Raw genomic sequence first — 16,772 nt, 5'->3', positions numbered from 1 at the left:
TTAGTGCAATTGTTTTTAACAGCAGGTGACAGCTGTGATTGCAGTGAAACTAACAGTGTGGTTTAGATGTGAGCATAAAGTAGGTCAAACATGTTCTGTGCATTTTTTGAAAGACACACTAAGCCTTCTTAGTAAGCATCTGATCTTACCTTGAAAAGCTAGTAAGATGTGTGTATATGTACACACATGCACACACTTGTATATAAATTTTGGTATTGATGTATGTATTCGAGACCAAAGAGTGGCAATGGTAATTGCTAAGTCAGGGCATTCTGTGTGATTCTATAAGCATTCATGCATAAGCACCATGAAGTCCCTATAGAATAGACATGGTATTAAGCCCAAACAGTTTGAAGGTCTGCATTTGTTATAAACTTCTGCTGCCTAGAAATTGGATTTAAAATTCTTCATTTGATTTTTATACAGCTTCACATATCTCCCCCAGCCCATTATCAGTAAATTAAGTAAGTAGGGTAAACAAAGTCTTCCATGCAGTGGAACTTAACACTTAAACACAATCAAAGATTTTTTTAATGCTGAATAATATTACCAAGGAAAATAGTAGGACAGTATGATGCAAAGCTGTTACAAGTTTTGAATTATCGAGCTATGATTGGGCAGTTTTGATAGGGGTTGCCTTGTAATAATTTTTCTCTACACTTCTCTGTTGGTTTTCTTCAGCTGGCTGAATTATACAAAGGTGCTGATTTTATATATTTATTTTATAGAATAATCTTACAATTCAAATTCACTACAGATATAAAAATCCTTTATATTTGGATAAAACCTTCAGAGTGAGCTTATTTGTTTGTATTGGAATTCATATACTGGTCTGCTCAGGGTGATTGGTATTATGAGTTTGTGTTAAATGTGAAAATTAATGGCATGGACATTTTTTTAAATGCAGATTTTCTTTTTGAGGTTTTCAAGAAATAGAACTGGAGCAGTTTGCTACTACAGCAGTGTGTCCTGAGCTTGTTAGATATATTGTGAAGTCAATCTTTCTAAAAAATTCAAGTGTGCTCAAAGGGTACTTCTTGGCTTCCTTCAATGGCCATGTTTGCTGCAATTTTCTCTCCCCTACCCCTTATTTTTTGCTGAAAAGCTCTGAAGCAGAAACTGGGTAGAAGCTGGGTAGCCTGTTTTCAAATCTGAGAGGTTTCTTGAAAACATCCCAGCTTTGTATGATTTTTTTCTGTTGATATTCTCATTTGATTCAGTGCCTTGGACAGTGGCTTCTTACTGGTTTTGGCTAACCTCTGCTTTTTAAAGTTAATTGCTTTTACTTTGAAAAATTATCTTGTTCACTGTTTCTATTCAGATCACTGATTTAGAGTGCTCAAAACCAGCTATTAAAATACTTTAGCTTTTTAAATTTATTTAGTTGAATTTTAATTATTTTTACTTCATACTCCCTTTTTTTGTGAGTTAAGATACTTGCCATTAAAACACATAGAAGAGCTAATCTCCAAACACACCAGCAGCAAAGTCATCAGTGCATGAGATTATAATTCATACTTTCTGAGTCTAGGTCTGTTTGACTTGACTAGACATGTTCTAAAAAATTATGTAATTAAAACCAAAATTCATGAAAGCTTGTTATGAAGACAAGTTTTAGTGTTATGCTGTTATATATATTTGCCTCATCTTTGTGTTTGAATGAATGATTTGTATAAAAATCTTACTTAAACATAAGTTCCGTAGGAAGCAAAAGAAAAATTTTACCTTTTTTTGTGCATTTTGCCAAGACAATTAGTTTTAATGAAACCACAGGTAATTTAAAAGTAGTACTTTCTATGCAATAATTAAAATATTTTGTTTTCTTTATTTTCTTTGTGCACAAATAAAACTATGGACAAAAATTTACTACAGTGTTTAATCTTTGTACCTTTAAATGCCATGCTTAGAGCTCTCAATACTTGCTTCTCATGGAAAGGTTGTGGGGAGAAACTGAACTCAGTTATTGCAATTACTGAGTCTATTACTTCCTATTTATTTTCAGTATTTGTAGCAGCTCTTAGTTTTTGCATGCTTCCAGTGAGTTTTGAAGTATTCAACATTTATTTTTCTTGATATTCTAGGTTTGTTGCATTGACCCCTTGGAGAGTGTATCATCTGACTTCCCTTATAATACTTGGAGTGTTAATTCTTCAGATAATGAAGGATTTGGTATTCTCAAAGATAAAAGGTAAATGTACTGATAGACTTCTGTGCTTAAACACCTGCACTTTGGAGCATGCTAATTCATTACTAAAGCCAAGTCAATATTAGGATTATTGTAAAAGTATCAGCTAATTTTAGAGAGTGATAGTAGATCTGTGATGGTCTATTGCCATTTTCAATTAAGTTTTGCTATATTTTATAGGGAGGGCATTAGGAGATTTGTTTTAGCATATAGATGAGTGCAATTGTTAGGAGAGGACAGTCATTCTTCTTTCTCAACTGCTAGGTCTAAAAATGCATTCTTTTCTAAAATACAATGTTTTCCTAGACATTCATACTTCTTCCAACATTAATCATGTAAGTTTTGGAAATTTTGGGACATCCAGTATATATCAGTGAAATCTGTAAATAGACAGAGAAAATACCTATCTTAGCACAGTTGAAATAAGAAGTGAACAGTATTTTCTTTTTACTTTGTATAGCATTTAGTCTCCAGAGTGTATAAAGTCTTATATGAATACAACCAATTTTGAAAGGGATTTTGAGTCTGTTGGCTGGTCTGATGTTTTGGATTTTTTTTTTTCTATTCCTGTCCTGTACTTCATTACCATCTTGAAAATTCTTTAACAAAAATGCTTACCATAAGTTTTTAATTTCCATTGCCATGACAATTGTTTTTTTCAAGATTCTTATTTTGCCTTTTGTTTATCGTTAAATCCCATGCAAAGTGTTTGAAAAACCATCTGAACTTAGTACAAAAGCAGGAAATGGATGTCAGAGAAGCATGGTATTCCTCTGTGATATACTAACACTTAATTTCTCACTGCCAAAGCCAGTTGTTCCCTGCTTAGTTACAGCAGGTATTTGCTACCTTTTCTCAAGGATGATTTACTGTCATTCCTTTTTCTGGGAGTCTTGGTTACCTTTCTGATTCCTGCTTGAGTATTACAAGCCCAGAGGCCAACTTATAAAGCTAAGCAGAATTTGATTTTTTAAGCTCTGTGCTGTATAAATCACCACAAACATTGAACACCTTGCTAGCTGGAAGGCAATGATTTAGGTAAATTCACTCATACCTGTAAATAATATTTTTGTAGTGACCAAATTCAGGATGTAGCACTCTCATGTTTGTGTGGTTATTTAACCATTCATTTTAGAGATGAGGCAAGGAAGACCTCTGTTTCCTAGCTTATAGAATAATTATTTACTGTAGCAAACGAATTTTTTCTGCTATTGCCTTTGATGCCATTGTGGACAGAGTTTAAGAAAAATCAGGCCCTCGAAGTAATATTGTAGGAGTTTTGTGGTAATGAATAGAAATCAATGAAGTGCCACTACAAGAAGAAGAAAAAATTCTTCCCAGTATATCATGTCTGTGTAGCTGCTTCACGCTTCCAGCCAGCCACTAGATGGCAAGACTATTACAGATTCATGAGGAATGTAGAGTGGTTGTCAGTGTGTAGAAGTAAGAGGGTATATTCATGTTAAAGTTATGTTATCATCTTCATGACATTCTTTAATGTGGAAATATAGCCATAGAAGATCCTGACTTTTTCCATTAATAATTTTAACTGTATATTAAGTTTATAGAAAGCAATTCAAGAACTGTTAGTGTAAGATGATATACCTTTCCTGTTTAACTGATACAGAGAATTCCTTAGTAATTTTGTCCCAATTCTGAATAGGTTCTATGAATAAAAAATAAAATTCTTTGTGATTTAGTGCATTGTGTTTCATCTTACATTCTTACAATTGCAGGTGCGCAGCTCTGGAGAACCATCACTGGCAAGTAGGTACTTTATTTTTAATGCGTGGTTATTTATTACTTTATTTGTTACAGTTGACCTGGAATATTTTTAAAAGTCTGTTTTCTTCTAATAAGTTGCTGAATTATTTTGATCTTAAAATATTTCTAAGTTTATTAGTGCTTGTTCATGATTTTTAATAAATCATTTCTTCTGATTTGAGGTACGTTAAAGTATATAGTAACATATCAGAATACCTCTAGAAATGCTTTTTGTTACACTGGGATTATCATGCTTTGTGTTTTCTGGGAATTAGTGCTTTCTTTGAAAAGCAGAATAATACTGTTTTGGTCAAGGAGGTAATTTTAAAATTTATAGAACTTTTAGAACTTATACCAGTGCTGCTGACTAGAAGTAGGTAAGATGGCTGGAGTTTCTCTTTAAGTCAGCATAAGTAATTGATCATTATAATTTCAAATAAATATCAGTTGATATCCATATGAATAGAAATTAATAATTTTGAAGCCTGTTGACTTGTCTGTCTTAGGCAAATGTTTATGTCATGTTACCATAGAGCATATAATTTAATTTGTTGGCAGTTGTCCTGGTTCCAGCCAAGACAGAGTTAATTTTTGCAGTAGCCAGAAAGGGTGTGGCCAGGACTTAAAGGTTATTCTCTAGCACCTCTCCTCATTTTCCAGGGATGGGGGAAGGAGTCCCTTCCAGGTCAAGTAGTGTGGCAGCACAGTCAGGTGTTGTCTGGAGTTTACACGTGGTGTGTGAATCATTCACGTCCCACCTACACTCTGATATTGTTGCTGTTACTGTTTATTGTTCTTTCTCATTGCTGTTTCCCATAAATTGTTCTTATTTCAACCCATGATCTTTACCTTTTTTGTCTCCAGTTCCCCTGTCCAGCCCTTCACAGGTGAGGGGGTGATGAGGGAGTGAGTGAGCAGTGTATGGTTTGGAGTGTTTCAGTGGGAACACCGAACTGGGGAACACCATTACTTAAGCACAACAGCACTATAATCAGTGTCTAAACTATTGCAGACAATTCATTTTTGGAACAAAAGGTTGCATATTTAAGGCATTATTCTTCTAAACAGACCACCAGGATTTATTATATATCTGACATAATTTGAAAGCATATCCATTAGTACACTATTGTATTGTAGCCTGACACTGAAGAAACAGTTATGCAGACTTGAAAAAGGGAAGATGCAGGATTTTGTTCTCCGTCTAGAGACAGATACCAGTGTCATAGCAATTACAGAAAGCAGTTCAGATGTGCAGCTCCTGTTCAGTTTCATACCTCTAAACTTCCACAGGTATAAAATTGAGCTATATGGAATTGATGACAGCTTAGTTTATAAACTGAGCAGAGTAAAATGCTTTTACCATAGCTAGTGCTACTTCATGTATCTGTGTGGAGCAGCAGTGCTTCAAAAAATTTAATTGAGAAGCCATTCCTGTGGCACAGTAGATTAGTGTGATTTATGTTTCATTTCTCCCTCCTGTTATTTGCCAGAGTAATTTGCATAAAATTTACTGTCTTTCAGTGTTTTGAATCTGACTTTACCTGCCTGTTTACATTCAAAAAGAGGAAGGCAAAGAAAACTAAATTGCTTGTGAAGTGAAAGGAAACATAGGTTTTTGACTGCCTTTTATTCCCATGGAAAATAAATGTGCAGTCTGATACATTTTTCTTCTCTTACTCCCCAGTTCATCAGGTCACCAACCAGAATAGTTGATTTTAATGAAAAGACTATAAATAGCACTTGAAATATCTTGGATTCAGGTTTTCAGTTGTTCAGAATGCTGGACTTGATTTGCTGTTCTGTGGGGAGACAATGCAGAGAGTGAAAAAGAGAATTTGATGAGCTCACCATAGCTCATGCCTTTGGGTAATATAATACAAGCATTGTATGTGTCCCTCTAGCCCAGCGTCTGCTCTCTGAAAGGATCCAGCCTGGAGAAACATGACCTTGGGTAATGTCCTGCATTAAAGCCGGACAAGCTTGCAAGGTTCTCCTGGTGTACTTTCCCAGCAGCTTCCAGCTGAACCTTACTCCCACCCCCCTCCCAAGCTTTTCTAAGTGGACCTTCTGTGAATTTGTCTCATTGGTTTTGTTCTTAGAAATTTCTGCTGTTGGCAACATCCTGTACACAGAGATCCACAGCTGAAGCACGTGCTTTGTGAACAGTTTGTTCACTGCTCTATAATAGTTTGTAAGCTCTTCCTACATTTTTTCTCTTTAGAAGAAATAATGAGCAATTACTCTCTATTAGCATTCTCCAGGAAGCTGTGACTTTTATAAACTTCTATCCTGACCTGTTCTCTTCAGTTCATGACTGCTTAATTGTTCCTAAATAGAGGTTCTCTGAGTTTAGATGTCTTCATTGTGCTTTTCTGCATTTTTCTTCAATTTCTTTGCCCCTTTCTGTTGGAGAGACAGAATTACAAATAGCATTCAGGGAGATCCTTGGGATATACATTGTCCCTCTCTTCTTTTCATAATAAATCCCAACATGTGATTGGGGTTTTTTTAACCTGTGCTGAGCTCTGAAAAGATGTTTTCATAGATCTATGTTTCCATGGATAATCACTTCAAGATAATTTCCTGAGTGGTAAAGATCAGCTTAAAACCCATATGACTTTAAGAGTTTTGGGGTTTTTTTTCTCTTTGAATTTCTTCACATTTCATCTGCCTTTTTGCAAGAAATCATGTGATACTTGATTAAATTCTGCTAATCCTTGCAGCTGGTCTCTGTCCTAACCAGAATAATTCCTCTCATTTGTCATGGCTTCTTAGGCTCCATAAAAGCATTTTATGAGAGACCTTGTTGAAAGCCTTCTCAGAAATCCAGGTGACTTTTTATGGACATCAGTGCTCATCTAAAAGCAGGTTCACTTTTGGAAAGAACAGAAGGTTTGTGATATGATGTCCTTTACAGCTTACATTAGGACAGGCATGCATGTCCTTTGTTCGTTTTCCTGACAGTTTCCACAGAGCAGAGATGAGTGTTTAGTGGTTTGCAGTTCTCTGGCTCTTGTGTGCCTTCCCTAAAAATAGATATTGCTCTAGACACTTCACAGCCCTCTGCCTTAAGGCAGCTTTAAGAGATGCTGTTTAACCGAAATGAAATTTCAACTGTTGCACCCAACCTTTCATTTATAGGTTTTATAAGTTCACATAAAGACTTTGCATTTGTTTGCACTGTGGGTGGGTTTTTCTTTTTCTGAATGCTACTATAAATGTGCCTGTTGATTGTGTTGAAATTGAAAGAACTGCTGTAAGATGTTCAGACTGGGTGCATGGTTCCTTTTTATTTTACTCAAAATTTTATATGAAAAACTGTTTTCATGTTATCATATATGAGCAAGACATGCCAAATATATCCCCATATCCAGCAGAGAATCACCTGCTCTTAAGTGTCTTACAGAGAAAAAAATGTGGTAGATCTGTGATACTTTCAGTGAAAGACAACGCCTATTCTAATAAATGTCTATTCTAATAAATTAAATGTGTGCATGATTTTTCTTTGGCATCATGGCCTTACAGCCCTGCATCCATAGTTTGCAACTGCCTTAAGGTCCATGCAGAATGACTGTGCAGGCAGGAAAGGATTTCTAGTCTGTGCCAACTTTGAAAAAATTCTGGATTGCTTTGGCAAGCACAAGTTGGCATCCACCAAAAATGTGCTAAGAGCTATTTTAATGGTTTAACTCCAGAAGTGACCAATTCTAGTGCCTGACGGAATTGCCATACACAGTTTGGTTTATAGAAACAGATGTAGGTAGTACCAAAATTATCTGAACAGACTCGTTTCCTGCCCTACCTTTTTGTTATGTGATTCTGGTTTTGAAAATTAATATCAGTCAGTCACCAACACAGTAGGATGTTTCATAAATGGTGGCACCAATTTCTGATGAGTTTTATAGTGAAATGGTAAACTTTTGGTAGTTGGAGGGTGAATTACTAATTGTGACTGTTCTGAAACTTGCATTTTTTCAACATTCACCTGCATTGTGTATTTTGTCTGCTGCATGTACATTCTAAGTATCAGAGATTGAAGTACTTAAATGAAAATGCTGTTAATTTTTGGCACTTGCTTTTGGTCCTCCTTCCTCTTTGTTGAGCACTGCTGACTAATCAAAGCAAACATAGCATTACTTTTTTCATTGCCATAACTTAAATGAAGAATGCTTGTTGTCTCATATGTAAAATGTGTCTATGTAAGAAGACCTGTGATTGTATTTGTAATGAACTCATTTAGTACTATTTTAAGTTTAAAATTTCGAACTGAAGATATGCTGAACCTTCCTTAGGGATGGTAGCACTGCAGCACTTTTTTTCCTCCCTAAATCTTGTTCCATTTCTGAGGAACTGCTGTACAGGTATCTTGGCTTTTTTAAAAAATGGGTGACAGCTGTTAAAGGAATACTGGGAAAGGTCTCTTATTAAATTACTCTTCCTCATTATAAAGCTGTTTTATTTCTTCCTATCCTAGAGAGATTTCTTTGATTTCTCTAGTCAGTAGATGTATTAGAATATCCACAGGAATTGTCACACACTTTCATTTCTTGAGTGGTCAAACTTAAGAAGGCCAAATCAACATTAACACAGAATTATTATTTTTATATCAAGCCTAAGAAAAACCTAGTTGCAGCCTGAGAAGGGACTAAGTGACAGTCCTTTTAAAAGGCCATCAGAGAGTGACTGAAGAGAATAAGCCAGAAAGAAAGGATTTAATGCTCTGAAGCAGCTCTGCACAGCTTGTTTTCAGTCCCCTGTTATGTTTTATCATTTTCTCAGATCAAAGCTACCTGGGACTTCTGGGAAGAGCCTTGCCTGACCAGTCATGGTGTTAGGCTCCCTACTGCACTAATGGCTGCTTCAGCCACACAGACTGCAGTAGGTGTGTAGTACCCACTATATTATTCAATGTTGAATGTTGTGGATATAATCCTTTGTGCTATGAAAATAAATCCTGAAAGGGTTCTCCTGACCTTGTAGGTTGAAAGAAGGAGTTTTTTTATTCCCAAAGCACATGTTCTCTGCTCCTAAGAGGAGGGAAAAATAAGCAGGTGCAGCACCATGAACAGCATGTCTCATCCACTGCTGCTCATGTGATCAGGTCAATGAAGATTTGGAATTCTGTAAGAAGAAACAGTAACATTTACAAGAGGAAAATGACACTTCTTGGTGGAAGCTTTTAACTGGCAGCTGTCTTCATTGGAGCACTTTAGGACTTGATGTTGAAAACCATGGTTAATATTGAAGTGCTCTTGAAGCTCAGTAGTTAGCTAACTGGGATATTTCTGAAACAATAGCCTTCACTGATAGAAGGTTACAAACAGACACACAGAGGTTATTTTCTAAGCCCAGGACATTCCTGTTCCTCACCACCTCCCTCCTCCAGTCCCTTCTTTGTGGATTCCTTTTATGAGAGTTAGCTGTGATGAGACTTGTGGACTCTCACAGCCATCAAAGTTGCTGCCCACTTCCAGGCAAGCATTACTGTTTGGTAGGTAACAACATCCATTACTAGGTCAGCTGATGTGACAGATCAGCTTCAAATTCAGGTCATAGCTTCTCCAGACCTGAATTAATCTTTTGAGCTACACTGATTTCACACTTGCATCAGCCCAGCTCATAGATGTTTGTATACATTACAATGGTCAGTGTGTTCTCGAGAACAATATTCTGTGCTAGCACCATTCAGAGCTTGACAGACTTCACGTAATGTGTGGCTGTTGGGCTTTTTTCCAAGAAGAAGAAAAAATAATCTTTTTAATGTAATAACTCCATAACTCTAATAACTCCATAATGCACTTGTGCAAAATTATTCCTGATATTTCACTGACAGCAATGAAAAAAACTCTTCATGTTGTCCCTAAATATAAATGAGATATATTTAATCTAATTACCATGCTTTGTTTATTATGTCAGAGGGTTTGCATACCTCTGATTTACATATGTTTTGCCTGCTGGGTTTGCTTAAGACAATCTGCAAGTCATGTGCCTAAATATTTCTGACATAGTCTGCTTAGTCTAATTTCATGATCAATGGAGAAAGATTTGAAATACTTCATGAGATATATCCTGATCTATCTCTTCCCAAACAAATGCCTGTAGGCGGGTCATGTATATTGTGTGTTAAAGGTGACTGTTTCCCTTGAATATATACAAGCCTAGGGTGGTGAGACAAGTGAGGGCATTTACAACCCTTGTGTCATTGTCCCCTGTTGATCTGAAGGCCTGTCTGTTTTGGAGATACATTGACTGCTGCTTGTGGCTACAATAAGAAACTGACTCTTGCACTCTTGGCACAACACACGAAAATACCAATCCACAGCAGTAACAACTGCAGGGCACGGGACTTGATTTATTTACCTCTTTGTGTACATAAAGTTTCTCTGAAATGGGTCTCGGGCACGGTATGATTGTGTATTCAAATCACTCTTGAGACACCAAGGATATGCTTCTTCGCTGTATCTCAAAATAAAAGTCCTGTCCTTCAGGGTGTTGCAAATAGTTTTCTTTGCAGATGAGCGGGTTAGGAAATAAGAAGTCTTTTTCCATTAGGAACTCCAGCAAGATCAAGGCTGTAGCTGAAGTGTTTCTGTTTTACACTTATTAATCTATTTCCTTGATGTTATAGATAGGAAAAAATGTAATGTGAGTCAAGGGCAGTCACGTGGGCCAGTCATTACCAAAACACGGCACCATCAATTCCAGTTTCTGTTGCACAGTCTCTTTGTCTTGTTTTGGTCCTCCAGACAGGATCCATTCCTCACATGGCCCTACACAGCTACACAATCTGGTAACAGACTGAAGAAAATACTTCCTGTGGACCTACAGCAAGGCAGAGAGCAGAATATAGTCTAACAGATAGATACAAATAGGCTCCCGGGAGCAAGTATTTGCTTCTTCAGTTATTTCAATGTAGTCTGAAGGCATCTGGAGTATTCAAAGACTTCCATCCTTGGTATTTCTTAGTGGTTGCTGCATTTTACCTTATATATTCATATGTGTTGGAAGATATATATGGCTGGATAACATACCTCAAACAATTCTGCTTCAAATATCGTTCCCCCAAATGTTCTTAATATACAAAAGCTGTTGCAGTCCTTCAGGAAGTGAATGCACACTTGTGGAAAGCAAATGGAAATTGAGTTTTATTTGCAGCCTAAACCCTTACTTTTTCAGTAGCCACTGTACTGTTCAAATACCAGATTGTAGTTGTCCTTTGTTTTATAGAATGTGTTGCTACAACTCAGATACGCAGCAATATGTGTGGTGGGGTTTTTTTCTAAAGGCATTTTACACAGGAATGATCAAACCTTCTGCAGATTGCAGAAAGAATTGTCTACAGTACAAAAACCTCTTGATGCTTTTTTTTTTTTTTTTTTTTTAAATATTGTGTGACCTTATTTCTCCTTTCTGGCTAGTTATTTCCAAGTTGTTAGCAACCTTTCCAAGTAATATATTCTCCTGGATTTGTTTTTTTTTTTTTTTACATTGATACATGATAAAAATACTGGTAAAAATTTTCTTTCAGGAGCAAAAACCAATACTTCAGTAGAAATGCTCTAACTTTAGCACAAGTATCACACTTTCTAAAAACTGTTTAATACCTTTTTCTATACAATTGCAGGAAAAGGCTGGTGGTTGGTCAGTTCTTTTCTTGTTTAAGGGGAGGGGAAATGAGGGATTTTGCACAGCATTTGTAGTTGCCATGTATCTCACTGGTAGAAATAGTTGGCTTGTTTGGCTTGTTATTTTTCTTACATTTGCCAGAAATTATGTAGTACACATAACCAATTTCTTCTCACATAGAGTGGTTTGCAAACTTTTGAAGTCAGGCCTACTCTCTGTGGTTCTCTAGTAATTTGGTTATATCTCAATTCTGTCTTAGCCATCACAAGGCATTTTCCTCTCTTCCTTGTTCCCAGAAGCTCAGCTCACCTTTCATTATGGAGGGTGCACAGAAGAGATGAGGAGAAAATGTTGGAATCGTCCTGTTTCTTTACAATTACAAAAAAAAAAAAAACCTGCATTCCTCTTTCTGTAAGCCTTACTTGTCTTCTGTTCCTATTAATTAAACATAAAGGTTAAACATTATTTTGGCTGGAAGAGCAACTTCTGAAGAAGTAAGGGCAGAAACAAAGGACCAGCAGAATTGTACTGGGGCTGCTTTAACTGTCTTTATACAAGGATATATTCTAACCCAGTTATATTTACAGAAACTGTAATTATTCATGTGTGAGTATCTGTATTGCTCTGAGCATGATGCTCAAACTGAGCAACATCAGTAAACACTTATCAGTATCATGTAAAAGACATGACTGGTGGTGTATATATGATAAATGTCTTGTAAATGCATCTCAGGCATGTTTTTTTTTTTTCTAAGACTTGTAAATAACTCAACTAGAAACATTATCCTTTTCCACTGCACTGCTTGTTTAATAAGTTGTTTCCCATTTTGCATTTATGGACTTGGTTTGTCAAATATATTCCTGATGAGTTGGGGTAGTTGATTTTGTGCCATTTCCCAGTCTGAGCTCCTATATATTTTGAACCATGATTCTGTCCTTTGCTGTGTCTGCCACTCCTCCTGGGGTATTGCAACTCACTCATCTGAAGGATTAAGGCAAATACTGAATGAAAATGTTAAGGATGTTACCAGTCTCATATAACAAGGCACTTCTAATACTTTGCTCTTGCCCTTTGGTATAACTTTTCAATTAAATGTAAAGTCATGGGGATTGCATATTTGCTGTATTTTTTCCAGTTTGCTTTTAGGTATCATCTAGCAGAATTTCAAAAGCATTGTAGCAGTTGAGATGTATGCTTTCATCTTCAGGACAGGCTGTGATCTTTTTAAAAAGAAATGTGCCTTCTTTTTACTTTTTTGGATGCTGAATAATCCTCCTTGACTGCTTTAACAGCTTCTTAGCTTTGTTACTTACTTGCTCAGTATCTTTTGAATATCCAAGTGAGAGCAGCTGATCTAAAATTGCTTGGATAGCCCTTTTTTTTTCTAGTTTTACTTTGTAAACTGCAATTTCTAGAGAAATTTATTACTCTAATTCTTTGCCCCATAATCCTGTCCTTTCCTGTACCCCACTGGCTAATTGTAAGCAAAATTATTCAGAACTATTTTACACTTTTAGTTCTACTTAGAGACCTCTGCAAGCATTCCATCTTGTATATTTTGGGGTTCCAGTACTGAGATACAAAGGAATCATTTGGAAGATTGCTGTAGTGTACTTCTGTGAATTTTTTTTCTTCTGTTCTGGTAACAGAAGTGTTCTTACACAAATATTTAATCAAAATTTTGAGATTCAAAAGAACACCTCACATAGTCTGATTTGACAGTTGTTTTTTGGTCTCTCACAAACAGGTGATTTCAGTAATAATTTCTAACATATTGTTTAAAAGCCTTTTGGGGTATGTGTATGTTCTGTTTGTATCTTGTCAAGGATAAACAAATATTATTCCTCTATTAAACCAGAAGGATTAATATCATGAAAGAGTACAAGGCAATTTCATGTGGAGGCTTCAAAAGATCTTTATACCTGGCATTGTGGTTGGACTGGATGATCTTGAAAGCCTTTTCCAACTCAAATGGTTCTGTGATTTTGCCAGTTTGCCTCTATGCTGTAAAAAAAGTTCATTGGGGTACTGTGAGATGTGTATTTTTACTATACTAAAATAAACTAAGTTTGAAATACTTCTTTTTTAAATTTTGCTATTCTTTGTTCAAGTGAAGTCTCTGTATCCATGATTAAATGTGTGAAATAAATACCTGACATAAGTGCAGTCTGTGCAAACTGCAGGGTGTGCTGCAACCTGTGCAAAAGTGGCTCAGTAATTAATTTTCTTTGTTACACATTGGTAAAAATGAAATGCTACACTCAGTTGGAAAATGTGATCATAGTCTATGGTGATGGGAGGATGGATATACAGCCTTTGTTCATCATTTTTTGTTGAAATATAGTGCATTTTTTCTTCAGCAATTTTCAACATATTGTAAAGCCAGCTCTATTCCATGTTTGATATTTTTAAGTATGGAGCTGCAGTCGCCGTTCAGTTTTTTGTGAATATTTTGCTTCTGGATCCACTTGGTCTAAAATGCAGTTCTGTTAAAGGCATCTGTGAACACAGGCAGGTGGATTTGCCCGTTGTGAACAACCTGAGAGCTGCTAATTCTGAGCTGACCTAGTTCTGACATGCTCAATGGCATGTCATATGCCACCCATATTGTCATTACTGGGGAAAAAATGCAACCTCCCCACTGCTGCCTTGCCATCATCTCAGCTTTCTCATGTCTTTTTTTTTTTGTCACTATGTTTATTGTAATGATAGAATGTTTATTTTGATCACAGCACTAACCAAACGTTAGGTAGACGATTCATAGAATTTAAGGTATTTGAGGGTTTCTTAGTTCAGTTTTTTTCTAGCACTTTAAAAATAAAAGAACTTCTTAAAAATGATGGAGTTGAAATAAAAATTACAAACCAAATACAGAAAATGGCACAGAGGGAGGTGAGTAGAGAAACAAACCAGGGATTCACAAGGAGAAAATTGCTAAAACAGTTAGTGTTACTCTGAAGGTCTCCCATGCCACTTGTCCCTGTCTCAGCTTTGTGCTTTCTCAGAAGGGAGTGCTTAGATCTACTCTTCCATCTTAGACAAGAGCAAGTATGGCAAGTGCTGCATTTGAATTTGCAGACTTGTGTCTGCAGCCAGTGTGATTGCCTGCTGTTTGGCAAGTTTTCCCAGCTTTCAGCAAGGGAGTCTGGAGGTGTCCTTCATTTTTTAATACTTTCATATTTCTTACTTATACAGCAATATTGACTAGTATTTTTTACCAGCTGAGCTAAAGCTTTTAAAATCTTAATTACAGGGAAAACAAACTACACTCACTTCTGTTTTGAGATGTGGGCCACACATTGGTCATACAATGAAAGCTACAAGCTTCTCATAAAATACTTGCCTATCCCATCTTCATGGGTTGACTTGTCTGTGAACATCTCTGTAGAGAAAATCTATCTGAAAAACTGCAGAGGAATTTTGCTGGTACCATCCATCTCAGATTACTTTTTCTGTTTTCAGGAACCTCTTGGGAAGCAAGCAATTAATCTTGTTGTGGAGTGCAACACCCCACAGACAGTATCAAATGAATTAAAAGGGTCAATATCTGGTTACCTCCTGAATCTAATGAAATGTTGTTTTCTGGCTGTTCTTGAGCAGGTCAGCTTTTTCATGCTAACCATAGCATCTGTTATTCTTTCACTATTTTTTTTTCAAAGCTGCTTGGAAATTGTCAGTAATGGCAGGCACATTTACATATTGTTGTCAGTTCTGAATATTACTGCACTTTCAGTATAAATACTTTGCTTTAGGTTTTTTAAATTGTTTCTATTTACAAATTGTTGATATAAATAGAATGCTTCAGCGCATGGTGTAGAAGGATACACTCTTAATTTGGCTGCCAGCCTAAATAGCATTACAGGACAACCTGTCCAGGGATGTGATTGGCAGGTATGTTGTCAATAAGAAAGTGAAACTTGGAATTGAGTGTATGTGGTGGAAAGTGACAAAGACCCCTCATATCTTAAGTAAAGATTCTTCCATTTGAAGGATCCAAGAGGCTTGGACATAGTTTTACAAAATGTCAGCCAAAAAGTAATGTCATGTACTTCAACTCATGTGTTGAACTTACTAGGTTCAAGTTACAAGAATTGCCTCTTGAAGGGTAGCAACAGCCTTCCCAACCAGCTCAGACAGGGAAAGGAGATGACTTGGATTCAGTCACATCATTTTGAACAGAACAATTGGTCACTGCCTCTGTCAGGTCTCACCCTGATTTATCCCTAATCCATAAAGATTTATGAACGGTTAATCTGTATTCTGGGAGTTTCTAATTTTGGTGGGAATCCATGTGTTTTGCAATTTGTGACTATGCAGAAGTAGCTTCATATGAATACAGTAGAACTGACACTGAGTTACTGACCAGAGTGCAATCTTTAATTCCTTATTTTCAAGTGGAGATACTGTACTCCAAGGCTTGCAGAAAACACAAAAAGTCAATTCCTTGTAAAGGACATTTGTTTCTAGGGCAATTCTCAAAGTTAGCAAGGCTATCTCTTCTAGTTCAAAGATTTCAAGAGCTTAGGCAGACGTAGTAAGATGTCTGGACAGTCAGACCTTAGCTGCACATTGTTGTAATTTTTAATTGGTTAACAAGCAATAGTACTTTCTTTAGAGTACCAAGGTGCCAAGCCTTGCAAAAGAGATCAGAAACCTGACGTACAGTTGAAACATCCTTTTTCTAAGTCTTTGTAGGCTTACACCATAAATGTAGCTACTGCCTAGTCTGGAAGCAGCATGTCAGGTTGCCACAGAGCTGCTTGATATGTCTACCTGCCTCGGAGATTTGTTTTGCTTGCAAACATAATGTTGCTATTTTTCACATTTTTTATGTATTTTAAAATGTACATTATTATAGAATTAGGTGGATTCCATCAAATTAGTGCCTGAAGTAGCAGAATATTGTTGCAACGAATACCAGACTGATCGGAAGTAAAGGATAACTGCATTTTTGATGAGTGTAAGTGTGAATGGAATGACAGACCTCAAATTGCTCATCAGGAGAAATGTTCACAAAGCTGACCTTTTCAAAGGCTAGACAGTAAATTTAAGTGAAAAGAATAATGTTAAAATGGTCATGTCCTGTGTGCTATGTTTGTTCCATTGCACATGTAATATTTTTGCCATCGATGTTTTTATTCTATTCTTACCACTTTCCATTTTAACAGTTGAACAACTGTGAGAGATAACTTGCAAT

General features: G+C 36.4%; 1 protein-coding gene across 6 annotated transcripts in view; it reads left to right on the top strand.

Annotated features, from left to right (window-relative positions):
• The window catches only part of RETREG1 (reticulophagy regulator 1), a 124,255-nt gene that overhangs the window by 72,459 nt on the left and 35,024 nt on the right, over nt 1–16,772 (top strand). For 4 of the 6 annotated variants that reach the window (XM_068197115.1, XM_068197107.1, XM_068197089.1 and 1 more), the window contains exons 2-3: nt 2,082–2,188; nt 3,922–3,952. The exons of 1 other annotated variant lie outside the window; for it this stretch is intronic. In XM_068197115.1, the coding sequence (XP_068053216.1) occupies nt 2,158–2,188; nt 3,922–3,952 (62 nt within the window). In that variant the 5' untranslated portion in view covers nt 2,082–2,157. Of the gene's footprint in view, nt 1–2,081; nt 2,189–3,921; nt 3,953–5,579; nt 5,642–16,772 lie in introns of those variants that run through there. One more of the 6 variants, XM_068197126.1, reaches the window with a different exon arrangement.

This window comes from Anomalospiza imberbis, chromosome 1 (genome assembly GCF_031753505.1).
Source record: "Anomalospiza imberbis isolate Cuckoo-Finch-1a 21T00152 chromosome 1, ASM3175350v1, whole genome shotgun sequence".
NCBI classification, from domain to species: Eukaryota; Metazoa; Chordata; class Aves; order Passeriformes; family Viduidae; genus Anomalospiza; species Anomalospiza imberbis.
This window is presented reverse-complemented; position numbering and strand designations above follow the sequence as displayed.